Here is a 26,095-nt window from a genome sequence, read left to right as displayed (position 1 = left end):
ATATCATTTATGTTACCAGATAACATTACATACTATCTATAGTAATGACCTCTGATTAATAACTTACATCTGGACCAGGAGGAGTTGCAGAAACCTGGCGGATATAATGGCTTTGGGTACCATTTCCACTCAGCAGACGCTACTGAAGGCTCTGAAAATCCCAGGCCAGGCAGACAGCACACTTCCTCAGTGTCAGCCTCACTCTGAGCCTGACAGAAGAGAGACAGAAAGCAGCCCTCGACAGCCAAGGCCTGGTGAAGGAACATCCACAGGGTAATACATCCTGACGCTGCTCTCTTGACTCTTGTGCAGACATCTGGACTGATGGGTCCTCTTCTAGTTTTCTTTGGGTTGCCGTGATAAAACACTCTGACCAAAAGCAATCTGGGGTGAAAACAGTTTATTTGGCTTATCCTTCCAGGTCACAACTAATCATTGGGGAAAGTCAGGGTAGGAACTGAAACAAGAACTCAAGAGTCTGTAAAGGAACGCTCCTTGCTGGCTGACTCCCAGGCTTGCTCCCAGGCTCATGCTCAGCTAGCTTCCTTATATAGTCCAGACCTTCCTGTCTAGGGATGGTGATTCCCAGAGCTCCCCCACATCTGTCAAGACAATCCCTCACAGATACAGTATAGGTCCACAAGACCCAGGTCATCTCTCAGTCGAGATTCCCTCAGATGACTATAGGTGGTATCACACTCATAGCTGAAGCTAATTAGGATAGGAACCGAGTGTGCTCTGCACTACTCTGATAGGTCAGTATTTGACAGAGCCTCTGAGAGGCACTGTTCATAGTGATTTGTTGCTGATTAGATAAATGCTGGAGAGAGGAAGAAAGCAGACAAAACAGGCTGGCCTGGTTGGACAAGATGCCCCTGAGGCCCTATTACTCATGCCTTCGCCCTACCTCATTAGCGACTGGCCCATTGCGGACCTCTCACTTGCTCAGAAAAGGAAAGCAAACTCCCCCAGACCATCAAATCTAGGGCAGATCCATCTGAACACGGCTCGGTACTGTGGCTATTTTAAGACATGATGAATGGGAATCCTCTCTGAAAGCAAGGGGCATGTCTAGCTGCTTGCCACCTTATCCCAGAGCTCAGGGCAGGAGCTGGTCAGCACTAGGCTAGCAGGTGACTGTCACAACAATCTGACACTCCTGCCTACGCCATGTGCTCCTGGCATCCTTTCCCCACATCCCCCCAGCACACAATCGCTGGTACGTGAGCGCTCTCCAGGGCAATCGACCTCAGTTACAACAAGAGTTATTAGTAAATGTTAACAAAACATCAAGTTAACTCTGATTTTAAAGCACTACATTATATGATTTTCTTCTAAAGAAAAATCTACAAGAAGAAAAGAAGGAAAATATAGTATTGTCTCTTTTTCCCCTTTCTTAAAAGGCTTGGTCTATTTGTAATTATTTATTTTCCTGCTGGAACGGAAATTCCACAGGCACCATTTGCTATCTGGACCCTAGTTCTTAACATACAAAGATCTGACAGGTTAACAGATAAGTGAACGAACAAGCAGACGAGGCAGGCACGCACACACGCACCCATACACACGCACGCACGCACACGCACGCACACACACCAGGGCCCCACTGAAACAGAAAACACCTACACAAATCCTCCAGCAGTTCACTTTTCAGGAGCTTCTAGTTGTTTAATGGCAGGCAGGAGGCAATGTATACCTGGGCAAACCCTCTCACTCTGGGAAGGGCCTCTAGGAGGTGCAATTAAACTGCCAGTTAGCTCAGCACCTCCCTACTTCAGAAGCCTATGGTGACCCACCCCATCCTTCTACAGACATGGACAGACCAGCATGACTCCCCAGCACTGAGAAAGCTTCTGGAGGAACAAGATTCTGCCACACCTGCAGTTAAGTCTAAGTGTTTGTGGAGAACTGAGAGTAAGTACGTATGACCTTATTTCATCACAGAGAACAGTGGATTTTGAGTTTCATAATCAAAATTGATAAGGGTTCCTTTGTTTCCATAATCAAGTCTTGACAGCATGAAGGGATGAAGCAGACCCAAACCCACATTTAAATAAAACAGAATTTGATTGGTTCTTTTTAATTACATAAATAGTTACATCTAAGGTGCTTTAAAAATCCAAATTTCAGTGCAAAAAGGCCACGCTCTCAGAGACTAGGACACCTACTTGGCATGGATATCAAAGTCTGAGTGGGGCGAGAACTGTGCCCAGTGTCGGGGCAGAGGCAGGTCTCAGTTTTGCCACCAGTCAGCGATATGAACCTCTGGGAATGTGCAGGCTCCACAAAGCAGCAAATGACCGTGACCTGCACACCAGAAGCAGTGCTTGGTACCACCCAGTGTGGTCTCAGCAGACGCCTGGAAACTAAGCGGGACCTCTCTGGAGGTGGAGCCTTGTTGGAGGAAGCATACCCCTGAGCTGGGCCTCTGTACACAGGAAGTGTACAGCCTCCTGCCACTTCCACTCCAGCTCTGCTTGGTGTGTACGGGTAAGGATGTGGTCTCTCAGCTTCCTGCTCCAGCCACCAGCTGCCAGGCTCCCCTTACACTGGGAACTTTCCCTCTGGAACCCTTCCCTCTCTAAGTTCTCCAGGCCATGGTGTTTATCCCAGGAACAGGTACGCGACCATTCACCGGCATTTGGTCTCCCATCATCCTTCTACTACCCATCCAGCCAGCAGGATTTCTACTGGCAGGAATTCTGGGGAAAGAAGTGTTGCAGGAAACTGCTTCCTGAGGTGGCTGACTACATGAGCTCACTTCCTCCTGCATCATCTGTTCCTGGTTTTCTCCAGTCCAGGTTCCTCTCTGGCCCCTACCTAGTCTTCAAGGTGACAGACAGCATCTTCTGTTCTCTGAACCAGTGTTCACCATGCTCTTCTTTCCCCAGTACTCTGTTAACACTGAGCAGGTGACCACTTCCCCTGCTCTCACAGAGAGCTCCCCATGGCTTCCCTCCTGCCTCTGCTGGCTCCTCCACCAGCTCTCCTCCTGGCCTATTCCCTTGCAGACCCCTGAGCTGGCTCCCAGACCACACTTCTCTCTTCACCCACTATTCTCATTAATTCCACTGTCTGGGATTTAACTAATAACAACATGATAAAAACTCAAGTTTTATGACTTGAATTCAGGCCTTGTCTGTGTTTGTCCACCTTCCTTGCTGATGCTGCCCCTCAGGGTGCATTATCAAAACAGAACGGACTCAAAAGCAAGCTTCCAAATCTGACTCTTTCCCACCCCACTCGCCTTGATGCTCTGTCTTAAGCCTTCTATGTCTAGGCTACACTGAGCCGAGCTAAACACTCTGCAAAAGTCAACAAGATTATCAGAGACCATTAACCCATGCTTAATAGAGATTAGTGGTCTGCTGTTTTCTGTGAAAACAGAACTCCAAAAGCTCTTGCTCTGCAGCACCTCAGGGGAGCTCCAAATCTGCATCATCCACTCTGCTTTCTTTGACTCAGGGACTCCCATTAAGAGAGTGATGCATCTTAGCTAATGGCACAACCTAAGAGGCTTGTCTCCCAAGTGCTAAGAGACATTTGCCTTGTCATGTCAGCCAGTGCTTACCCTCCCTGCTTAAAACCAATTCAGAAGCAGGGGAGGTACCCTGCTGATAAAAGCAAAATTGCCTGAAATGTCCTCTACTAGCCTGGTTTACAACAGATGGTTGAATAGCCCAAAGTGAACTGCAGTGAATGACTGCCACTGCCCCACCCTGCAACGCCATTGTTTGCCAAGCCACGCGTCTCTGGTGACTCTGAAGCAGGGAAGTAGCATGGGTGAGCCCATCCTCTGCCACTGGCTGTGCTGTCTAGTGAGGACTCACCTCAGCTGTTCCCCTGGTGCTGTCTGCGGGAAGCGACCTGCCTATGTCCAGCTCCAAACCCTGGCCTATGGAGCCCAGCAACCACCTGATGCCTGTTTCTCTCCGAGACACCACTTCAACCAACTTAGCCCGAATCTTGTCACATTTTTAGCTGGTTAGTCAGCTGAAATAGACAAACAGACAGGCAGGCAGGTAACTTCTTTTGGTGGGGTTGAACCCAGGCTTCCTACACCTACCACTGCCAAGTCACAGCTCAGACCCTTTTATTTTCAGACAGAACAGCACTGTTGCTCAGGTTGAACTTACAATCCTTCTATTGCAGTCTTCTGAGAAGCTGGGTTACAGGTACACACCACCACACACAGCTGGTAAAATGGCTTTTTGTTTGTTTTTGAGACAAGGTTTCCTGTGTAATTCTGGCTGTCTTAGAACGCACTCTGTAGACCGGGTTGACCCTGAACTCAGAGATCTGCTACCTTTGCCTCCCTGAGATCAAAGGCCTGAGCTACCACCACCCAGCAATGTTTTTATTCTTAATAGGCTGTGACTGCTAACCAGGGTGATCAGAGAAATACATATGAAAGACAGGTGAGTTCATTCCACGTCCAGCCACATCCAAGGCCTCCCGAGACAGGAAGGCTGGGAGTGATGGAGGCCGAGATGTCAACAGGGGAAGGGAGGGAGGGAGGGGAAGGGAAGCACCACCAGAGGGGGTGGGGAGAGGGAGAGGTTCACAAGGACACGGAGACTGGGACAGTGGCAAGAGGACCTGTGGAAGACAGTTGGTCAGTCTAGACAGCAGCAGGACAGGGAGCTGTTCCTGCTCTCAAGTTCTCAGGAAGATGCTCGAGGACACTAGTTTGGTAGTTACTCCTGGAACAATGGAAAATCATAAAAGGTAAGATTCATCCCCATAACTCAGTAAGTACATAAAAACGACCCAGACGCTAAGTGTGGATCTGAGTAAATTTCTAAGATGTTTATCTATTTCTACCTAAGACAAACGTCGTCTACATTGCATTTTCCTCCCACTAAAAGACCACTCTGCTCACCCGAGCAGGAAAGCGTAAAGAAGGAGAAGTGACGAACAGCAGTACACCAGAGGACAGAACTGCAGGGGCCTAGAGCGTAGGCCAGCAGCTCCTCCATGGGGTCAATGTCCAGGGTCAGCTGACCCTAAGGCCCCACGAACCCACTAGTGCAAACATCCACCGAGGTTTCAACAGGACTCCCACCTCCACATACTTAGTAGCTCTCAAGTGTGGCCAAGTGCAGCCTTTGAACACTGCAGATGGGAAGAGCCCTCAGAGTACCTGGTCTGCAGAGCACAGAGAATATGAAAGTATTAAAAAAGAAGAAGAAAGGCTTCAAAGGTAAGCGAGCGCAGACAGCCGTGTCAAAGGCACTTCCTCGAATTTTGGTAAAGTCAAATGTGTTGGAAATGAATCAGGATGCAATTCACAGAATGTAACCGTGCAAACCTTTCATTAATACATTTTAGTTGTATGCAGTGGGCAGCCAGCATTCTGGGGATGAGGTCAGAGCCAAACAGTCCTGATTCCCATCCACCTCCCCCAAACAGGCTTCAACAATCAAAATGAGCTGTCCAGTCCACATCGGCAGTCTCACAGAAGGCACTTCCTACAGATTCTACAATGTAGAAGGTATTGACTTGGCTCCTGGGACCCCCAGTGGAACCATATCAGTACATCCCACAGATTAGAGAAGGCAAGGATTGGGGCTTCTTCGTGATGGCCGCCACTTACTGTGAAAAGGGGACTCAACAGACAACTAGAAAAACATTCCCTGTGCCCTCCCTCTCCCTCCATTCGCAGAAGCAGAGCGAACAGACTAGGGACACGCCCCACTGCTCAGGCAGTCTCAGTCAGTGCAGATGACATCAGACCTGAAAGCCTCTTCATGCCAAGGCTACCAAGCTATCCACATCTTGGCATGTTGGCTGTGGTCTTTGGCAGGCCATGCTGAGCAGAAACAGTGAACTCTGGAGCAAAGAGGGCCTTCCTTCTCAAAGGGTTTAACACAATTTGGAAACTACTGATTCACTTTCAACAAATACAAAAATGGGTACATACAGCAGTGAGCTTCCAGGCAGACCCCTTCTGAGAGCTACACCTCAAGGTTTAAAGGTCTTGAAAATGAAGATAGGGGGCTCCAATGTTCACTGTGTCAGAGACTGGGACTTGTGTCTCCTCTGTCATTCAAAGCACTACTGGACTACTGCTCCCAGAGGAAGGGGACGGGCCTCTAGGCCTCCCATGCAAAGCCGAGGGAGAAACCAGATACCTACTGTGGGTCTTCATGCACATCTATCCTGCAGCACAATGTCAAAACAAGGACAACTGAAGAGATGGCAACAGAATCAGCACATTTCTCACAAGAACAACACAGAAGGAAAACAGACGTCAGTGCATTAGAGTCATCCTCTCCACCCACATTCTGCAACCCTTCTAAGCGTCTCAAAGGCGGTCTGGGGAGAAAAGGTCCTGGCCATCACACACGTGTGCAGAAAGCTCTTGGGAAGGGAAAATCCACTTTTCTGAACTGTTAAACTATTGAAAGGGATTCTGTGTGTTGGAGTCTCCTTGACGAGGTGGAGAAGAAGCGCCATTAACGTGGAGGAGGGGCATCCGAGACATGGCTCCAGCAGAGTCACTAGCCCAGCCTTGGAGCTCCCTACTGGGAATTCATACTCACCCAAGGGTCCTCCTGTCTCCTCTCCCACCTCCAAACCTCACAGGAAGTCAGGAGAGTCAGATGAACAGGACACGGAGAGAAGCAATGCTCATCGTTTTTATAAAACAGTCCAACTGTAGCACATTGTGTGTGTGTGTGTGTGTGTGTGAGCATGCGTGTGTGAGTGCATGCATGTGTGTGTGTGAGCATGCATGTGTGTGTGAGCATGTGTGTGTGTGTGAGTGCACGTGTGTGTGAGCATGTGTGTGTGTGAGTGCATGTGTGTGTGTGTGGGTGCATGTGTGTGTGTGTGTGAGCATGCATGTGTGTGTGTGGGTGCATGTGTATGTGAGCATGCATCTGCTGCACTCTACCATGTTTCTTGAGACACTGACTATTACTGAATTTGGAGTTTACTACTGAGGCTAGACTGGCTGGCCAGCTAACCCCTGAGATCCACCTGTCTCCACTCCGCAGAACTGGGATTATTGGCAATGCCTGGTTTTCTGTGTAGATCTGGGTACTCATGATTGTGAGGCAAGCACTTTACCTGCTGAGCCACCTCCCCAGTTCTGTAATTCATACTTAAAATCGCCAGAACCAGAGACAGCATATTAAAAGACCATTTTCCTTATTAGGGAGTGGATTTTAAAACGCAACAACAAAAAGAAAGCTTACCCATTTTTGAAATAGAGGACATGGGCTCTCTGAAGTCCTGTTTCTAGGAAAAAACCTAGTTCTTGATCGTGGGGAGCAGGGCCAGGCTTAGGGCTTCTGTTCTGAATATTAGTTAGTATTACCTAGAAGGGGAGAGAATTGGAAAACTAATCAAATACAGATCAATGCCACCTTCCTTCAAACCCTAGCTCCAAACACAATATAGGACTTGAACAGCCAACTTCATCTGGCAAAGACAGACACAGTGTCCAGGAGCAGTGTGAGCAGAGGATGACGTCTGTCCCAGGGGCATCCGGCAGCCCTGCAGAAGGCTGGCGCAGAGAGCTCAGAGCATGGGGTCAACAGAATCATCAAACAGAATCTCTGCTAAATGCCGACATGTTACCAGGGAGGCTGAGTCAAGCAGAACCAGGTCTCAGCAGAGAGCAGCGAGTCATTATCTACCAGTGGCTCTGGTCAGGCAGGCAGGCACTCCGCCACCGAGAGCCAGCAAGGGACAGAGTTGACACTAACTGTGGAATTCAGCAGAAGACAAACTCCCCAGGTTGTAGGCCCAGGCGGGGAGACTGAGTAGCACTCATCTATCCTCAGAGAAAGAGCTGAAGAAGAAACGTTCACTCCCTTTCCTCCTGAGCATGGCCTTGTGCCACAAATACCTTGTGCCATGAATAACCAGGTTGAAAAGATTTAAATCTTTAGCTCTGAAAAAACAGAACAGAAAAGGCTGCCAGCTCATCAGATGAGTGCAGAGTGAACTGGAAACACACATCAGCGAACAAAGCATGTCTCAGAGAGGATCAGACTCACAGTGCACTTAAAAACCACACAGGTGCTCTGCAGACATGCTGCTCACGTTTTCTGAAAGTCAGCAGCTCCCAACGGCTTTGAATTAACTCTCCAAAGAAAAGCGATTGCTGGTTCTCTAAGCTACGAACTTCCCTTTGGGTACAAAGGAAAGAATGCGCCACCATTGGAGAACAAAATCCAGATGGTTGTATCTACACTACATTGCACCTTAGCAAAAGTCCCCAGCCCCTTCCCACCTCTGTAGTTTCTTCCTGCAGGGAAGACATTTCCACTCCACTGCAGTCTTCTCCTCCTCCAATGTGTCAAGTCAAGGGTCACAGAGATGCACAGAGGCATGTCCTAGGCACTTCCCCATTCTCTCTTATGTCTATCTTGAGATAACGGCATCCATTTCTATGAGTTTCAAAACTCATCGGCATGTGACCAACTCTGCAGTTTAATTTCTGATCCAGATCTTCCTCTGGCTTCCAGACTCATGCAACAACTCTGCAACTTTCCAATTACCCTTCAAGTTCTTTTGACAATGGCCTTTACTTTTGAAATGCTATATTATTCAAAAGCAAAAGTAATTCAGCATTGTCCAAAGAAAATTAAAAACTGCCTTATAATTCTACCATAAAGTAATAGCCCACGCAACATCTGCTGAGTAACAATGCACACATCTCTGTGCACATACATATTAAGCAGAGACAAAATCATTTTACAAAAAAGAAGCCATCTTATAAATGCTAGTTATAACTTGACAGAAGTAACTGAAGTAGTCATGGGATGAGAAATCTCTTTCCCAGCAGAAGGAATCAAGCTTGGCTTTTACATATGTCAGGCAAGCACCCCATCACCAAGTTATATTTCCTGTCCCAGAAAAATAATTTTGTTCACATAATTAATTAAATATTCCCGTAAAGTTAAATACTAAGTTTATTATATTTACTATACTATATGTGCATTAGTATGTGTGTATAAAAACTATACACATATAAGGGAAAAGGGGGGACAATTATTTTTTTACCTTCATATTTCAACTTTTTATGGTAACTAATGACACGACACAGATGTTGAGATTAGTATATTCATGCTTTTTATTTTGACTTTTCTTCATCTACTTTTATTATATTATTATTTTTAGATTTAAGATTGCCAGTTTCGTTATATCACCATTTTCATATTGCTATGTAAATATGCCTGACTGAGAGAGATGTTTGGATAGATAGGTAGGCAGACAGACAGATAAAGATATAGTAGAAAGCCTATTTTTTATGTTTAGTTTGGTGTAATTTTGGTGATGAAGACTGAAACCAGGTCCTTGTTCACACTGGGCAATCACTTTACCACCAAGCAGCACTCTTTCCTATGTACAGAGCTGGTAACTATGGCTTTGTAGTAAGTTCAGAGGTCAGGTTGTACAGGTCTTCCAACATGACTCACTGACTTCAAGACATGTTTTGGTTGTTCTGGCTTACCTGAAATTTCACATAAATTTCTGAACCTTCTTCAAAAAAGTGGATCATAGTTTGATTGTTACTGGATCCGTTTCCAGAAGTTACCATGTTAATGGACTGAGAGCTTCAATCCATGAGTATGAGGTATCTTTTCAATTGCTGAGAAATCGTTTTCTATTTAACACCTTTTGCTACATGAATTCCTATGGATTTTAGTCTTTTGATATTAGTAGATATGCTGTAATTTTAACTTTATAATCATTCCATGTTAGCGTATAGAAACACATGACTTTGTGTTCTAGTCTTCATATTCCATTTGTTGGATTTATTTACTAGTTTCGACAGATTTGTGTGTGTGGATTTTATGTCTATACAATTGCAAATCTGACAAGGAATTTCCAGTCTAGATGTCTTTTATTGCTTTTGCTGGCCTAAACACAGGGAAGAATTCCTAGTAACATATCAAATGAAGTAATTAAAAAACTAATTTTCTTGTTTCAGATCTTGGGGGAATATACCCTATTCCCAGGTTGAGTAAGTTCCCACCCATTTCTAGACTGTTGGCTGTCTTTTCCCATTAACCATGAAAAGATGTTGGGTTTTATCAAATGCTTTCTTTGAATCTATTGAAACAGTTTCTTTATGTCAGCATGCTTCCTGAACTGTACATCTCTTAGTCATGGGTATAATCCTTCCTAGAGAAACTCCTCAGCTTCCAACAGGTTAATGTTGAAAAATGTATCATAATTTACAAAAGCATTTAATACACCTAACGGCCATCACAGCTTGGCCTAATCTACCTTGTACATGCCCTGAATACTAACAACAAACTAAAGTTGGGCAAAACTGTCTAACGCAAATTCATGTTGTGAGAAAGCACTGACTAGCTCATGTGGTGTACTGGAAGCCTGTGCGTGAACATGCTGGCGATGCGGTACAGAGGCACTCGGGTGTCAGCTCCCCCTGAAGCTGATCTTCACTTCACACTGGCTTCAAAGTGGTCTTCCCACACCAAAGTGCTCCTCACGCTGGCTGAGAGCCTGATCCTCTTGAAGTGGTGAGGTTCCTAAGGATGTGTCCTGCAGCTTCTTCATTAAGGTATCCTGATGCCAAACTGCCAAATGTGGGCACCATGAAGCCAAAGCCACCAAATTCTGCTACTTTCCAGGGCTGCAACTTACCCCCTCTTTCAACTGTGTCTGCGTCAGCCTTCTATTGGTTTCCCCACTGCTTAAGCCAGTGGTTCTCCACCTTCCTAACACTGAGATCCTTTAGTGCAATTCCTCATATTGTAGTGACCCCCAATAATAAAATTATTTTTGTTGCTACTACAGAACTGTAATTTTGATACTATTATGAATCATAATGTAAATCTCTGTGTTTTCTGATAGTCTTAGATAACTCCTGTGTAAGGGTCATCCAACCTCTAAAGGGGTTGCAGCCCATAGGTTAAGAACCACCGGCTTAAGGTTTTCTTTAATTCCTTTTACAATTTGGAAGCATAGCTGGATGGGATCTTGCCTTAAGGGTACCACTCCATTTAATCCATTCGGCATTAGGCTTTTCTTTAAACTTTCATCTCCCTGAGCACTGGACTTAGCTCCGTTACACTTCCTGGTGCTCCTTTTCTCCTCAAACTGCTGCCTGCCTGTGGATCTAGTTGTAGAGCTCTCAGCTACTTCTCCAGCCATGCCTGCCTGCATGCCGCCATGCACCTGGCCGCCATGCACCTTATCCCATGGCCAGCCGTGATTATAATGGACTCACACTCAAAACTCAAAATTTTAAATTTTTTTTCCTTGCTCAGCTTGTTCCTTTTCGTTACAGGTCTTAATAAGACTGAGCACTAATAACTATAAGGCAGAGACAATAGTAGATTGCTTTGAAATCTCCTCTACCAAGATTACTGATCTGAACTTTTTTCACTTTAGCCACAGGCAGATTTATTTATTTATTTATTTTGACAAGGGCAGAAAGCTGCCACATTATCACCAAAATATCACAAGAATGGTCTCTAGGCCACTTATTAATTTTCTTCTCCTCTGAAACCTCTCGAGCCAGGCCATCAAAATCTACACTCTCTCAGCACCACTGTCCTCCACACTCCTAGTAAGCACCACTTAAAGCACTCAACTGCTTTTCTAGTCCAGAGTTCCAGAGTCAACATTTGGTCAACAAAGAGCACGGTCAGACCTGTTACAGCAACTCCGCCCCCGTACCAATTCCTACCTTAGTCAGTGCTCCATCGCTGTGAGGAGAACCATGGCCACAAACACATATGAACAACTCTCATAAAGGGAAGCATTTAGCTGGGGCTGGGGCTGGCTTGCAGTCTCAGAGTTCATTATAATCAAGGCTGAGCATGGGATGAGGTGCATGGTGGCCAGGTGCATGGCAGCATGCAGGTGCTGGAGAAGTAGCTGAGAGTTCAACAACTAGATCCACAGGCAGGCAGCAGGAAAAGGGAACCACCAGGCTTGGAATGGGCTTCTTGAAACCCCAAAGTCCACTACCAGTGGCACATTTCCTCCAACAAGGCCACAGCTCCTAATACTTTCAAATAGTGTCACTCCCCTGGTGACCAAGTAGTAGAATCTGAGCTTATGAGAGTCATTCTCGTTCAAACCACCGCAAAGAGGCATTAAAATTTGCAACATAAATTTAATCATATTTACTGTATGAAACTGAACCCTAATCTTGATTTGTAAGTTAATTTTTTTTGAAATATAGAAGTGTGGAAAACTTCTGAAGTCCTCGATGGGGTCACTCTAACATTAAAGTTTTAACCATAATAAAACTCAGTGGCTAAGAGTTGTATTCCTCTTGCAAAAACCCAAGTTTGCTTCCCAGAACCCACGTCTGGGAGCTAGCAACTTGCCTACAACTTCAGTTCCAGGAGATCTCTACTTCTTCCTCCATACATACTGCACTCACATGTATGAGCCCACACAGACACAAAGACACATAATTAAAGACAAAAGCAAAGTCATTAAAACAAAATACAATACAATAAAAGATTACACAGCAATAAAAGAACCAATGCATACTGCAACACAAACAGATCTAGAGAATATTATGCTAAGTCAAAGAAGCCTGTCACTGTAGCTCACACATTATATTACTTCATCCGAAATGTTCAGAACAAGCACATTTACGGAAGCAGGAAGCTCAGCGAGAGTTCAGTGTCGTTAGAACAGATAAATGAGGAGTGACTGCTGGCGGGTACAAGGCTTCCTTTGAGATTGATGAAGATACCCTGGGACTAAATACTGGAGATGTGCACATAGCTCTGAATACAATAAAAAATGTTGAAGGCACTATTGTGTCTACAATCCCAGCTACTTCAGGAGCTGAAGCAACAGGAGCTATTTTATCTCATGTACATTAACAATTAGATAAAAACAAGTCACACAGAATCATCCAATTCGAAAGGATGGACACATTATACACAGGGTGTAAATCATATCTCAGCAACACAGCCTTTAAAACTACTACATTTCCTCACCTACTGTGTGTAGAGGGCTGCACGTACTGCAGAGCAAGTGTGTAGATGACAGGGCAAATTGTAGAATGTGACCCTTTCCCAACATATGAGTCGGGGGATTGAATTCAGGACTTCTGACTTGCCAGTAAGTGCCTTTCCCCATTGAGCTATTGCACTCAAGGTCTAGGTCTAACACTAGTCTTCAAAATAACAACAACAACTAAGCAAATATGGGGGGAATGTCAATTCCTTTAATAATTTTAAAATGTAAACTAAGCATGCAAAACACTATGTTCACTTAGAAGATAATTTTGCAACAATTTGTCAAGAGGAAGAGCAACGCCTTGTCTCCAGCTTGAGCTGCAGACGTTGAAAGGTGCGAGTGTTGGCTGATAGCCCTAGGACATGGTAACGAGAATGGTGAAAATATCCCCACTTCTGGGAGTTCGCCCCTAGGAAATACTGTGTAAAGCAAGGGAAAAGCTGCCTGGAGGATGCTGCCAAGATAGCCCCAATAAGAAGACATCAGCTGAAATAGTACATAACTATGAAAGTGATGTCAAGTTTAATAACAAAGTGAAAACAAGGCAGATAGGAAATGCTGTACTGGCCAGGAGGCGAGGTGCACACTTGGAATCCCAGCAGAGGCTGGTGGATATGAGTTCAAGCTAACCTGGTCTATGGAGAGAGTTCCCAGGACAGCCAGGACTACACAGAGAAACTCTGTCTCAAAAAACCAAGAAAAGAAAAAGAATACTTTACTGTTTGGAAGGAAAAGGCATTATAGCAAGGCACAGCCATGAACACAAGTAACTGCTCCTCTCTGGTTACTGGACCTATCTGGAGTTGTAAGAATGTTGTGGAGTACACAGGTCCAGGCAGTCAGATGTCAGGCTCAAAATCATAGGTGCAAGAGCAGAGGCTGCCAGTTCCTCTCTGGACATTTCCATGGGAAGTGTTCGTGTGCTGGCCTGTGCTCTAGGCTGGAGAGAAGTGATGGAAATGGCAGTGAGGAGGACACTGTCTCTTGGCTGTCTCACATTGAAAGCCACTTCAGCGGCTTAGGTGTTTAACTCAAGCTCTGCCTTTCTCAGCAGCTTGAATTCAAGACACACAGGACCTTAACCTGATCCAGCTTTGGATCCATCTCACTCAGCTGTGCCACTCAAGTGCCCTTGCATGGCAGACACCATAACTCGAATCGTGACCTGTGGTCTCTGAGTAGCTAATCGAGGAGAAGGAATCTGGGCTGGGCTCTGCAATACTTGGGGACCTGGTGTTTATTCTCAGAACTTTAGCACTAAAATGGCCCATAGACAGTTACAGATGCCTTGCAATGTAGCTTTAGCTTCTCTTCCAAAATTGGGTGTGAAGAAATGAACTGTGAGTGGAAGGCAGAGTTCCACCCTGGCCCTGCTCCTGCTCTAGAATGCTACCAGCTGGCCAGGCGGTATATGCAAAGCCCAGAAACAGGATGACTTCATGTGCCAAAAAGCAGGGCTTGGGTTATGACAGCAAGGATGAGGTCATCTTTATCTGTATCACTGCACCACCAGAAGGGCCTAACAGAGCAGAGAACCTTATTTATTGTTGGCACGCTGCCACTATCTGAATATAAACTAATCAAAGCCACCATATGTCACTGTTAATGCTGTTTGCTTGGATTTGATTAGTCTGATCAAATTATTTTACACACAATATTTGCTATATTTTATTCTCTTTCAGAAAACAAACTATCAGAGAACATCATTGGTACAGATCTCTATAACCTTAATTTGACAAGGACAACCCTAAACAAACACTGAACACAAAGCTTTCATTGACTCATCTCCCTTGACCCTGCCTCCACATTTGGGGCCAGCACCCAGCTACCTGGCATCCCACCATCTCTGGGATCGCTGGATCTCAAAACCTTTGACATTAGACAATTCCAGTCCTATCAGTCTGCTGTGAACACAGAAAGATGAAGCACAAATAAATGAACAGGCCAAGGTCCATCTGAGTGTAAAGAATAATCCAGAACCCAGGAACAGGAAGAACAGGCTTCAGTACAGACAGGGCAATCACATGACCCCAAAAGGATACTTTATAAACTTGTCTCTATGTTCCTAACTAGACAATGTGTTTGTAATAGTCCAGATTTTCATCTAGACACCTGGACCGTTTAAAGGCTGTAATGAACACTATGTAACATCTGCTGCATGCTAGCAACACACTGGAGAATACTATAAGGCAGTTCCTACGGCTGTTTATAGATGAGGCTACGGGACACACACAGGCGAAGGGGCATGCCTCAAAGTTCCCCAGCTAAGCGGAGTCTTGACCAGGACTCCAGTGCCAGCTCACTCCATTGTGCTGCTCTGCTGCCTCTCACAGCTTAAGCCAGCAGACTCAAGAGGAAGACGAGCTCTGAAGCGCCACTCACTGCCTCCTGTACACCTCCTACACGGATGAACAAAAAGACCAACTGCAGGCAGAGCCTCAGATTTGGAAAACCATTAGTCAGTACAGTAACCTTAAAAATTCTCCCAAAGCTCTACTGTTAATGAATGAACTTAAGAGCCAATTCTCATAAATAAAATGACAATAAATCCTGGCAAAGAGCAGCTGCCTCACCTCAGGGTGGCAGGACAGGAGAAGCCACTGTGCACTCCTCTACCCAGTGCCTGGCAAGGCGAAGGCGCATCAGATCTTCCTGGGGCCACTCGAAGGTAAGGCACTATTTGTCCCAGGCCTGCCCAGGCTTTTTCTCCTCTCAGAGTCAATTTCTGTTTTCACTCCAGCAGAACTCTTTAGAAGTTCAAAAGCAAGTCAACCGAGTTCAAATTTTAAAAACAAATAAGGTCAATGAAACCCTAAACTTCCAGGCAGCCCAGTTTCCCCAGTTTCTAGACTGACCAACATAAAACGTCTTGAGTACCGACTGCCGTCAAAACAAATGTTCAGCTGGGTCAACCTCCCTCCTTGCTCAAGTCTGGGCAGGTCCAAAGTTTCCATAAAGAAATGGTACTGAAAAATCAGAGCCAGAAAGAGCCATGCAGAGAGGCTGAGATTTGATGGAGGCAGGAGACAGTGCTCGCCTGGCATTCTGGGGGTCTCGGTTCTCACAGTCCAGTACTGTGGAGTGCTTTCTACAAGTGGGTGTGGCAGGTGTGGCGGGTGGGGGGGACGACAGTTCAGTGCCACACAGCAGTCTGAGATGAACTGGTGAGGTGAGCCCTGTACTGGGTGTCAGGAAAAAGCTGGTTACTAATTGGTCAAACTTGCTGGATGTCCCCGGGCCTTAACTTTCTTTTCAAAATCTAATTCCCTTAAACCAAAACAGAAGAAAGTGGGGAAGAGGGAGGAAGAAAGGGTTCTTTTGAATTACATGGCTACAGATTCCCTTGCTGTCCAGCTGAAGAACACACCAGTAACCAGGGAATTACTACAAAAGGCAGGAGACCCCATCTACCACTTCCTGTGTCACTGCAGACACATGTGACAAATGAATCCCTCTCTCCCTGTCAGGGAAGGGCAGCTCCACAGTGGACACCTACATGGTGAGCTGAGAAATGAAGGTCTCTGATCAAAGCCAAAATATATGGTCAGGAGCAGAGCTCAGTTGGGACGAACTGGGTTTTCTACAGCCATGTGTCAGTCAGGGCAGGTCGACAGGGGAGGAACACAGTCTTCAAAATCAGCCTGCGTGATCCTTTCCCTGACAATCAATGACAACAACAAAATTCACTCTCACAGAACCTTCCAGTGGGACAGCACACTGGCCAGAGAGCCACATAACCTGAATTCCCCAAGCCTGTGTCTTACAGCCATAGTTAGTTAGGCCGGGGTCAAATGATTCTCCGCAGTTCCCAGCCACTCCTCAGCTTCTTCTTTCCCTGCTCAGAGACAAGGCCGACTCTCCCCACACCCATGAACACACTGTGAAATAATTTCTGTAAGAATTACTTCCCAGCCGTATACACAGGGGGAAAGGCTTAGGTAGTTCCTCTACCCTCTAATCTTTATGGAAAAGCACAGCCTTGAAAGCTCATGGAAAGCAAACCTCTGATCATGGTCAAGTCTTACAAGGTTGGTTACTGCATCAAGCATCCCACAGGTGCGTATCTGTCCAGCTTTGGTTAGACCACAGGAAAGTGCCACAGAAGAAATGCTTAGGACCTGGTGTCATTACATACTAGTGATCTTGTATGTTCCTTGAACCAGACTGTCTTTAACCACGTGACCTTATAGAGTTCTTGCAAGAACTTCATGAGGCAGGACTATTTTTATGAGCCTTTTATAGATAGGGAAACTGAGGCTGAGCTGTGAAGGAGCTTACTAAAGAACAGACTGGAAAGACAGGGATCCTTCTGAACAGGTAAGATGACCACCTATCCCTGACCACATCCCTGACCCCATTCCATACCCCCTCCCTAGACCTGACCCTGGCCCCATCCCTGTCCCTGGCCCTGACCCCATCTGTGACCCCTTCCCTAATTCCATCCATGACCCTGTCCTTGACCCCGTCCCTGGCCCCATCCCTGGTCCTATCTTTGACCTCATCCCTCCTCCAGCCTCTGCTTACTCAGTCTCTGCTTGTGTGACATTCTTGTCAGCTGCCATTTTTCCTTCCCCTGACACAGACCAAACATTTGACTACTATGGCCTCCCCAGAGAGTCTCAGGAGATAGTCTCTATTCCAAAAAGACTAGTTAAGAACCTGGCAAGCCTCTACCATACTATCAAGGTAAAGCTGCCCAAACTCCAGCTAAATACCTGCTGGTATGAAGATCACGCAAAAATATGTGAGTCTCAACCAGGAAAACAAGAGTGACTGGCCAATCCCTGAGTCCCAGAGGTATGGACAGCCCTTACTGTCGTATCTGCACAAACACACTGACCCACTTATTTTCATAGATGCCACACCTACGGCCATTTTCCCCATAACATTCAGGAATGCAAGCAGAGCTTGCAGGCAGAGGCAGACACATCAACGGTGTTCCAGAGGTAGGCTACAGCTACCCATAACCCAACTGGGGTGCAGAGCTGGGGAGACCAGCTGGAACAACACATGGTTCTTACGTACCCTTTCGATCTCCTGGAGGTACAAGAGGGCGATGTCCCCGGCTTTCTCGTAGCAGGTGATGACATCCTGCTCCCGGTCCACATGGAGATTACTGGTTGAGGACGACACAGGCAGCTTCTCTAAACAAAGTCCTAAGAGCAAAGCAAAGTCAGAAACCGGATGAGTTGGTTTTCATGGGACCTAGTTTTAGGTTTTGGAGGGCCAGGAAATGGCTGTGCCATAAGAGGCTGATGGAGAACTGGATCCTCCACCCTGTCCTCCCTGAATTGAGACAGGGCCTCCCTGTGCAGTACTGGCTGGTCTGGAACTCCCTAAGTAGACCAAGCCAGTCTTGATCCCTCTGCTTCTCAATTAAAGGCATGTGATGCCACACTCTGATTGTCCTTTCTCTTAAAGACCAAAGGAGCATCAAAATGAAGCACCAGGAGGAACACTTACAGGATCAGAAGAGGCCGCTCACAATGCACAGCCGCCTACTTCAGCCTGACGCTCAGTGTGACCTTGAGAGGGCCCTTCACCAAGAGCTCTTCAGTTCTGAAGACTATGGGGGCCATCTTTATACATTTTTATACATCAGCAATGGGGTGCTAGGACGTTTGGACAATTATTCTGGGTGTGTCTGTAGGGTGTTTCTGGATGAGAATTAAACTGAGGAAGCGTGTTGCCTTCCCTAAGTGGGCAGGCCTCTTCCAGTCACCTGAAGAGAACAAGACAACAGCTGGAATAGAGCAGAGCATGGCCTTCCTGTCTGAACAGCAGCATTGGCTCCTCTTGGCCTGGGGCCTGCTGGCTCTCAGAATGAAACCTATGCCACTGGTCTTTGGGTTCCCAGGCCTTCAGAATAGACAAGAAGCACACCAGCAGATGTGTGAAATCATGAGAGACTGAAAAAATACAACATGAGGATGAGTAGACATTTTTTGGTTTTTCAAGACAGGGTTTCTCTGTAGCTTTGGAGCCTGTCCTGGAACTAGCTCTTGTAGACCAGGCTGGCCTCGAACTCACAGAGATCTGCTTGCTTCTGCCTCCTGAGTGCTGGGATTAAAGACATGTGCCACCACTGCCTGGCAAGCAGACACTTCTTGAGCCCAGTGACCACCAATCTTCAACTGGCCCAGATAGATCAGTCTTTAGCCACCAAAAGGCAGAGGGAGTAGACACGGTGGGGATGGTGCAGCAGAATTTTTACAATAGGAGTTCTGCTACATCAAGTGCCCTACGACATGATATACATTCTAACTCATTTCAAAGTCCAAGAGTCTGGAATTGGAATGGGCAGATTAATTCCCTTGTACAATTGAAGATGTGGAGACCTGTCGTGATAAGGAAAGTGATTTGTCCCAAACCAGACAGTTAATGGGTCTTTAGCTTCCTGGCTGACATATCACGCCAGGCACTAATATTCCAAGTGTGGACCCCATTCCATGTCTTTTCATGGCTTGCTAGCTCATTTTGTTCTCTTGTTAACATTCCACTTACCTACCTATCTTCTGAGTGGTTAGCTTGACTGCTTAGTTTTGGCTATTGGAGAAGTTAAAAACACACATGTGTAGGATTGTTCTCTGGATATAAGTTTCAATTCAACTTAGTAAATACCAAAATGTGCGCCTTCTAGCTCACATGCCAGACTACGCTAAAGACACAGTCTCGGGAGAAAATGTGCCACACTTCTTCTCGCCTTTTTTTGTTTGTTTGTTTATTTTTTATTAATTTATAAAAGTTTCCACTTCCGCCCCTCCTCCCAATACCCTCCCATTCCCCCCACTCCCTCTCCAGCCCTAAGAGCAGTCAGTGTTTCCTGCCCTGTGGGAAGTCCAAGTTCCTCCCCCCTCCCTCCAGGTCTAGGAAGGTGAGCATCCAAACAGACTAGGATCCCAAAAATCCAGAACATGCAGAGGAAACAAGTCCCAGTACCATTATCAATGGCTTCTCAGACAGTCCCCGTGTCAGCCACATTCAGAGAATCCGGCCACATTCAGAGAATCCGGCCACATTCAGAGAATCCGGTTTGATCACGTGCTCGTTCAGTCCCAGTCCAGCTGGCCTTGGTGAACTCTCATTAGATCAGTCCCCTTGTATCAGTGGGTTAACGCACTCCTCACAGTCCTGCCTTTCTTGTTCATGTTCTCCCTCCTTGTGCTCCTCATTTGGACCTTGGGGGCTCAGTACAGTGCTCCAATGTGGGTCTCTGTCTCAATCTCCATTCATCAACGGGTGAAGGTTCCCTCTGGTATTGCCTTCCTTGCTCACGTTCTCCCTCCTTCTGCTTCTCATTTGGACCTAGGGAGTTAAGCCCAGTGTTCCAATGTGGGTCTCTGTCTCTATCTCCATGGATGGAAATAGAAAACGCTTTACTGAGTGAGGTAACCCAGACCCAAAAAGAGGAATATGGTATGTACTCACTCATAAGTGGATTCTAGCCATAATTAAAGGTCTTTGACCCTATAATTCGTGATCCTAGAGAAGCTAAATAAGAAGGTGAACCTGAAGAAAATCATGTAGTTTTCCTCCTGGAGATTGGAAGTAGACAAGACTGCCAGGCAACATTGGGTGTACGGGGGCGGGAGTGGATGGAAGGGGAGAGGGTTAAAGAGAAGGGAGTAGGGGAGGATTGGGGAAAGCTTGGGGGATTGGGATGGGGGGAGGGAGGAAGGATGGATATGGGAGCAGGGAAGTATATATCTCAACTAAGGGAGCCATTTTAGGGTTTACAAGAGACTTGATTCTAGAGGGGTTCCCAGGCCCAAGGAGAGGTCCCCAGATTGTTCCCTGGGCAGCAGAGAAGAGGGTGCCTGAACTGGCCTTGGCCCATAACCATACTGATGAATATTTTGCATATCACCATAGAACATTCTTCTCGCCTTTTGACTCAGACCAAGAGTCGCTGCTTTCCAAGGTGCAGGAGTGAGTGAGTTCCTGGTGCTCTGCTTGTGCTCAGCACTGGTGCTGCTGGCTGTGGGAGTCGGTCTGATAGGTGCACAGTGGCATCTCGCTCTTGTCTTACTCTGCACTTCACCTTCGCATGCTTATCTGCCACCTGCATGCCATATCTCAAGTGCTGCCTGCTGAAATGTTTTGCTCTTTTTCAATTGGGGTATTTAGGGATTTCAGTGTTGAGTTTTAAGTATTCTCTGTATGAGAATGAGATTCAAATTAATTAATATTTGAATGAGAGCCCTTTATTATAAATATTTATTTTGTAAATATTTTTTCTCAAAATCTAAGACTTCTATAGAGTATATTCACAGATATGTTCATCTGTGTGTAGGTGAGCACAGAGATCAAAACTGGGTGTCTTTTCTACCTCTCCATATCACTTTTGAGACAGGGTTTCCTCACTGGACCTGAGGCTTGCCAATTCAGGTAGACTGCCAGGCCAACCTGGGCGCTGAAGTTGTAAGCACTTGCCAAGCTTTTATAGAGAGACTAGCGCTCTGAACTGCAAGCTTGCACAGATAGCATTTTACCAGCTAAGGCAGACTCCAGCCTTTCAAGTCAAATCCTTCTCTTTCCACTCCTTAGTTGGCATCTTAAAGCTAAATCACAGATTTAACTTTATTATTTATTTTATATATTTAACTTCATTAAATTCTAATTTTTATCTACTTTTCCTTTCATGGATTATACTTTACATATTATAACTAAACCTCATTGGTAAACACAAAGTCACCTAGTTTTCTCTTCTGTGTTATCTTCTAGGAGTTTCATAGCTTTGCATTTATTTTGACATTTATGATCTATTTTGACATAACACTTGAGGTCTTTGATTGAGTTTTTGTTCTTTATTTTTCTGCATCTGTACTCAGTAGTCCTGGCATTAAGACTACCTTTGTCAAAGCCTAGTTGACTCAGTTGAATGCATCTAGCCTTTAGCCCTGCTCTGTTCTACTGACTTACCTGCTCTTTTATCAATATTATGCTGTCGTGATCACTATACACTATTCTGATATCACTAGTGAGGTGTAATATACACGAGATAAAATTTGCCTGTTTCATGTGTTCAGTTTTTTTTAAATAAATTCAAAGACATAATTACATAAGTGTCATCATAATTTGTGGTATTTGAATAGGAATATCCCCTACAGACTTATGTGTTTGAATGCTTGGCCCATAGGGAGTGGCACTATGAGGAGGTGTGGCCTTGTTGGAGAAAGAACTTTGAGGTCTTACATGCTCAAGCTACGGCCAGTGTGGCACACAGTCTCTCCCTGCTGCCTTCGAATCCAGATGTAGAACTCTCAACCTCTTCTCCAGCATCATGTCTGCCTGCACGATGCCAAGTTTCCTGCCATGACAATTATGGACTAAACCTCTGAACAGCAAGACAGTTCCAGCTAAATGTTTATAAGAGTTGCTATGGTCATGATGTCTCTTCACCTAAACTAAGACAAAATTTGAATTTAGAGTAATCTCATCATCCTCAAATGCTGTTTTCTGCTCCGATGAAGTCAGTTCCCAGCCCTGCCCTCAGCTTTAGACTACCATCAATTGACGATCCCTACAGTTTACTTCTTCTGGACACTTTATGTAAATGAAGTCACACATACAGCCTTTGGGAGTTATTTCTTTGAATGCATGCTTCACAGGCTCATCCAGGATATAGCAAGTGTCAGTGCTGTTTTTATTGTCCTTCTCTTTTCACAGTATTTTCACTGCTCCAACAGGCTGCATTTTCTACCCAACTGCCCAGTGCAGATGCAGGCCATTCCCACTCTGGCTACTATGAACAATGCAGCTGTGAGTATTCACGGACAACTTTCCTGTAGAGAAATGTTTTAATACTCTTTGGTTGGCATATAGGGGTGGAATTGTTAGATCACATGACAAGTTTCTTCTTAATATTTAAATTGCCAAACTGTTTTTCTAAACTAGCTTCAGCTTTCTGCATCTGGCCAGCTGTGGATGAGCGCCCTGTCTCCACAGATCTGGCACTGTTACTGTCTGACTTTTACACAGCATTCCCCCAGAGGGCAGGAAAAGGCTCCTCGTTGTGTTTAGAGTCATATTTCCACGACCACTGACTCCAGTTCATGTGCCTATTTGTTATCTGCATATCTTCTTTAGTCAGTGTCTTAAAATATTTAATCCACTTACAGGGTTACTAATTTTCCTACTGACTTGACAGTGTTTGTATATTCTAGATATAGATGCTCTGATTTGTGACTTGGAAATATTTTCATTCTACGAATTCTTCTTCTTCTTCTTCTTCTTCTTCTTCTTCTTCTTCTTCTTCTTCTTCTCCTCCTCCTCCTCCTCCTCCTCCTCCTCCTCCTCCTCCTCCTCCTCCTCCCTCTCCTCCTCCTTCCCCCTCCACCTCTCTTTACATTTTTTAACAGGGCATTTGCCCTGGGTGGATAGAGATCAACCATGATCTGTTTTAAATAGCACATTTTTTAAATAGTAGAAATAAACTTTTGATGAAATCAAATGTATCCACACTTTCTTTAATTGGACTGAGTTTGGGCTAACAAGGCTTTGCCCTACATGTTCCTCTAGAATTGGATGTTTTCTCTAATTGGACTGAGTTTGCACTAACAAGGCTTTGCCCTGCATGTTCCTCTAGAATTGGATGTTTTCTCTAATTGGGCTGAGTTTGGGCTAACAAGGCTTTGCCCTGCATGTTCCTCTAGAATTGGAACCCAGAAGTGTGACCCACACTGCTGTCAGTTTTACATACACTGCAAGGTACAGACTGACCTGACCTCTTTACGAATAGACCTCCAGCTTTCTAATTCCACATAACTGAAGATTTTCCTTCCCCGATGAGCTACACGTTTGTGGGAAATCATATGGGCACCAATGCGTGCATCTCTGGACTGTGTTCTGTGTACGCTAACACCAATGCCTGGTGAGTGCCGTCACACTCACAGCTGGGAGATCTGATGGCTGTTTGCAGGACTCTGGAAGGAGAGGATAACTCTACATTGGAGCCTGTTCTTTCCTGAACTCTTTCCTCCGTGCCTTTTACCTTTACTGATTTTAGTCTGTGTCTTTTTGTATAATAAACAGTGAGCAGGAATAAGTTTTCTGAAATGAGAGCATTTTTTCTGCAATCAGTGGCCTGAAGACGGTCCTGAGGAACACTGACAGGCGCTAGAGAACACAGCGGAAGTCTTCTAACTCTGTCACAATGTGTTTCTGACTTAGTTGCTCTTCTAAGTCTTTTGCTAGAAGAGAATGTATATTCTACTGTAAGGTGGAATGTCACACGAAGGTCAGTTGGGTCAAGTCAAAACACTGTGCTCCTGGCCTTCTTTCTCTAACTTACTGATATGTCTTCCTTCTCTACATTTATTGAAACTGTGGTATTGAGTTGATCGGAACTGTGCATCTTCCCATTTCTCTCTGAAGCTTCATCAGTTTTTCTTCATGTATTTTAAAGCTCTGCTACTGGGCATATAAACTTTAGAATTGTTACTAAACCTTTAACAGATTGACTTCTTTGCTTCAACACCACCTTTGTCAACTTTAACCCAGTTCCTCCAATTCTCATTAGGTTAATGTAACCATAGCACATTTCTCATCCCTTTTCCTCTCAACCTACTGTGCCAATATTTTCTAAACTACTTCCTATAGTCAGCACTCGAACCTTCCTTAGTTTCCATTGTGATGGTTGTTTAGTGTTAGTGTTTGGAACATTTACAGTCAGCCAAACACGGTGACACATGCTGAGGATTATGCATGTGAGGGTAGCCTAGGCTACACAATGAGATCTGTCTCAAAACACCAACAACCCCCCTCCCAGTAACATTTACTGAAATTTGCATTTGTCCCATGTGCCCAAGTTCTGTTTCTTTCCCCTCTTTTTCTGCCCTCCATTTTGCTGGCTTATTTACATCACTTGTTAACTTACTAGCAAAAATGATGTCTGTTGCTTTTGGTTTTAATTGTTATGATCTGTTTCAAATGACTTCACACACTCTGAACAACCTTCATAACCGCATGCTTTCCCCTCTCCCCTCATCGCTAGTATTTGTATTAAGTAGCCAATTGTATTTTAAAGAAACTTAGTCTTCTATTTTCAGCAATATAGCTGGGATCCTTTATGCTAAACATTCGTGTTGATTCACATTTCCTTCTGGTGTGTTTTTTCTTCTGCCCAAAGTAATTCCCTAAATATATTTGGTGGGATTGTCCTACTACTGCTGATTTCTTAGCTGCATTATGTCTGGGAGATGTGATATTGATATTCATCTTTAGAGCTATTTCACTGGGAAGGGAATTGAAGGTTGGTGGCTTGCTTCTCCCTCATCCTTCCTCTAAAGAAGCTGCTCCACTGAGTTCTCACTTACATATTTCCTGAAAAGAATCCCATTTCTCACCTTTATGTCTGTTAATTTATATGGTTCTTTTTTTCTGTCTTTATCATTGGCTGTGGGCAGTTTGTATTATGAAGTACTTGAAAGCTTCACTGAATTCCTAGAACTGAGTGTTTACAGTTTTGTAAAAACTCAAAACTGTTTAGCCATTATTTCTTCAAAAATGTTTATGTTGGCTGTGAAGCTGCTTCAATGGGTAAAATACTTGCCATGATCCTTAGTTCAGATGTCCAGAATAATAAATGTGGTGTCACTTGCCATAATTCCAGCACTCCTGTGGAGAGACAGGAAGCAGAGACAGGAGAACCCCTGTGGCCTGGGGGTCATCTCATGATATACATAGTGGGAAAACAAGAGACTGAGCCTCACATAAGATGGGAAGCAAGAACCCACATCAAAGGTTGTTCTTAAACTTTTACATGTGCCCTGTAGTAAACACATATCTGCACCCACACAAATGACAACACACAGACACATAAATAAAAAATTAAATTTTTAATTCTAAGTTTTAGTATTTATTAATGGTCCAAATCATCAAGTAGCCTCTTACAGTTCTGCTATAACTTCTTAACTTCTTTTTTTTAAAGAAAATGTGTGATAAAAAAGAATAGACTCCTCTAGGCTGTGGTGGTGACACCTTTAATCCTAGCTCTTGGGAAGCAGAGGCAGGTAGATCTCAGAGTTTGAGGCCAGCCTGGTCTATATATAGAGTGAGTTCCAGTACAGCCAAGGCTATATGTAGAGACCGTGTCTCAAAACAACAAAACAAAAGACCC

At 45.0% G+C, this 26,095-nt stretch overlaps 1 protein-coding gene across 11 annotated transcripts in view; it reads right to left on the bottom strand.

Moving 5' to 3' along the window:
* Positions 1-26,095, bottom strand: part of Ttc7b (tetratricopeptide repeat domain 7B) — a 215,952-nt gene that overhangs the window by 141,281 nt on the left and 48,576 nt on the right. For 7 of the 11 annotated variants that reach the window (XM_085697829.2, XM_085697833.2, XM_085697836.2 and 4 more), the window contains 3 exons: positions 18,001-18,131; positions 7,203-7,324; positions 6,139-6,162 (listed from right to left, as the gene is read on the bottom strand). In XM_085697829.2, coding sequence (XP_085553955.2) covers positions 6,139-6,162; positions 7,203-7,324; positions 18,001-18,131 — 277 coding nt within the window. The remainder of the gene's footprint in view (positions 1-6,138; positions 6,163-7,202; positions 7,325-18,000; positions 18,132-26,095) is intronic. The other 4 variants (XM_085697831.2, XM_085697832.2, XM_085697835.2 and 1 more) reach the window with 1 other exon arrangement.

This window comes from Myodes glareolus, chromosome 11 (assembly GCF_982192425.1).
Source record: "Myodes glareolus chromosome 11, mMyoGla1.1, whole genome shotgun sequence".
NCBI lineage: Eukaryota > Metazoa > Chordata > Mammalia > Rodentia > Cricetidae > Myodes > Myodes glareolus.
This window is presented reverse-complemented; position numbering and strand designations above follow the sequence as displayed.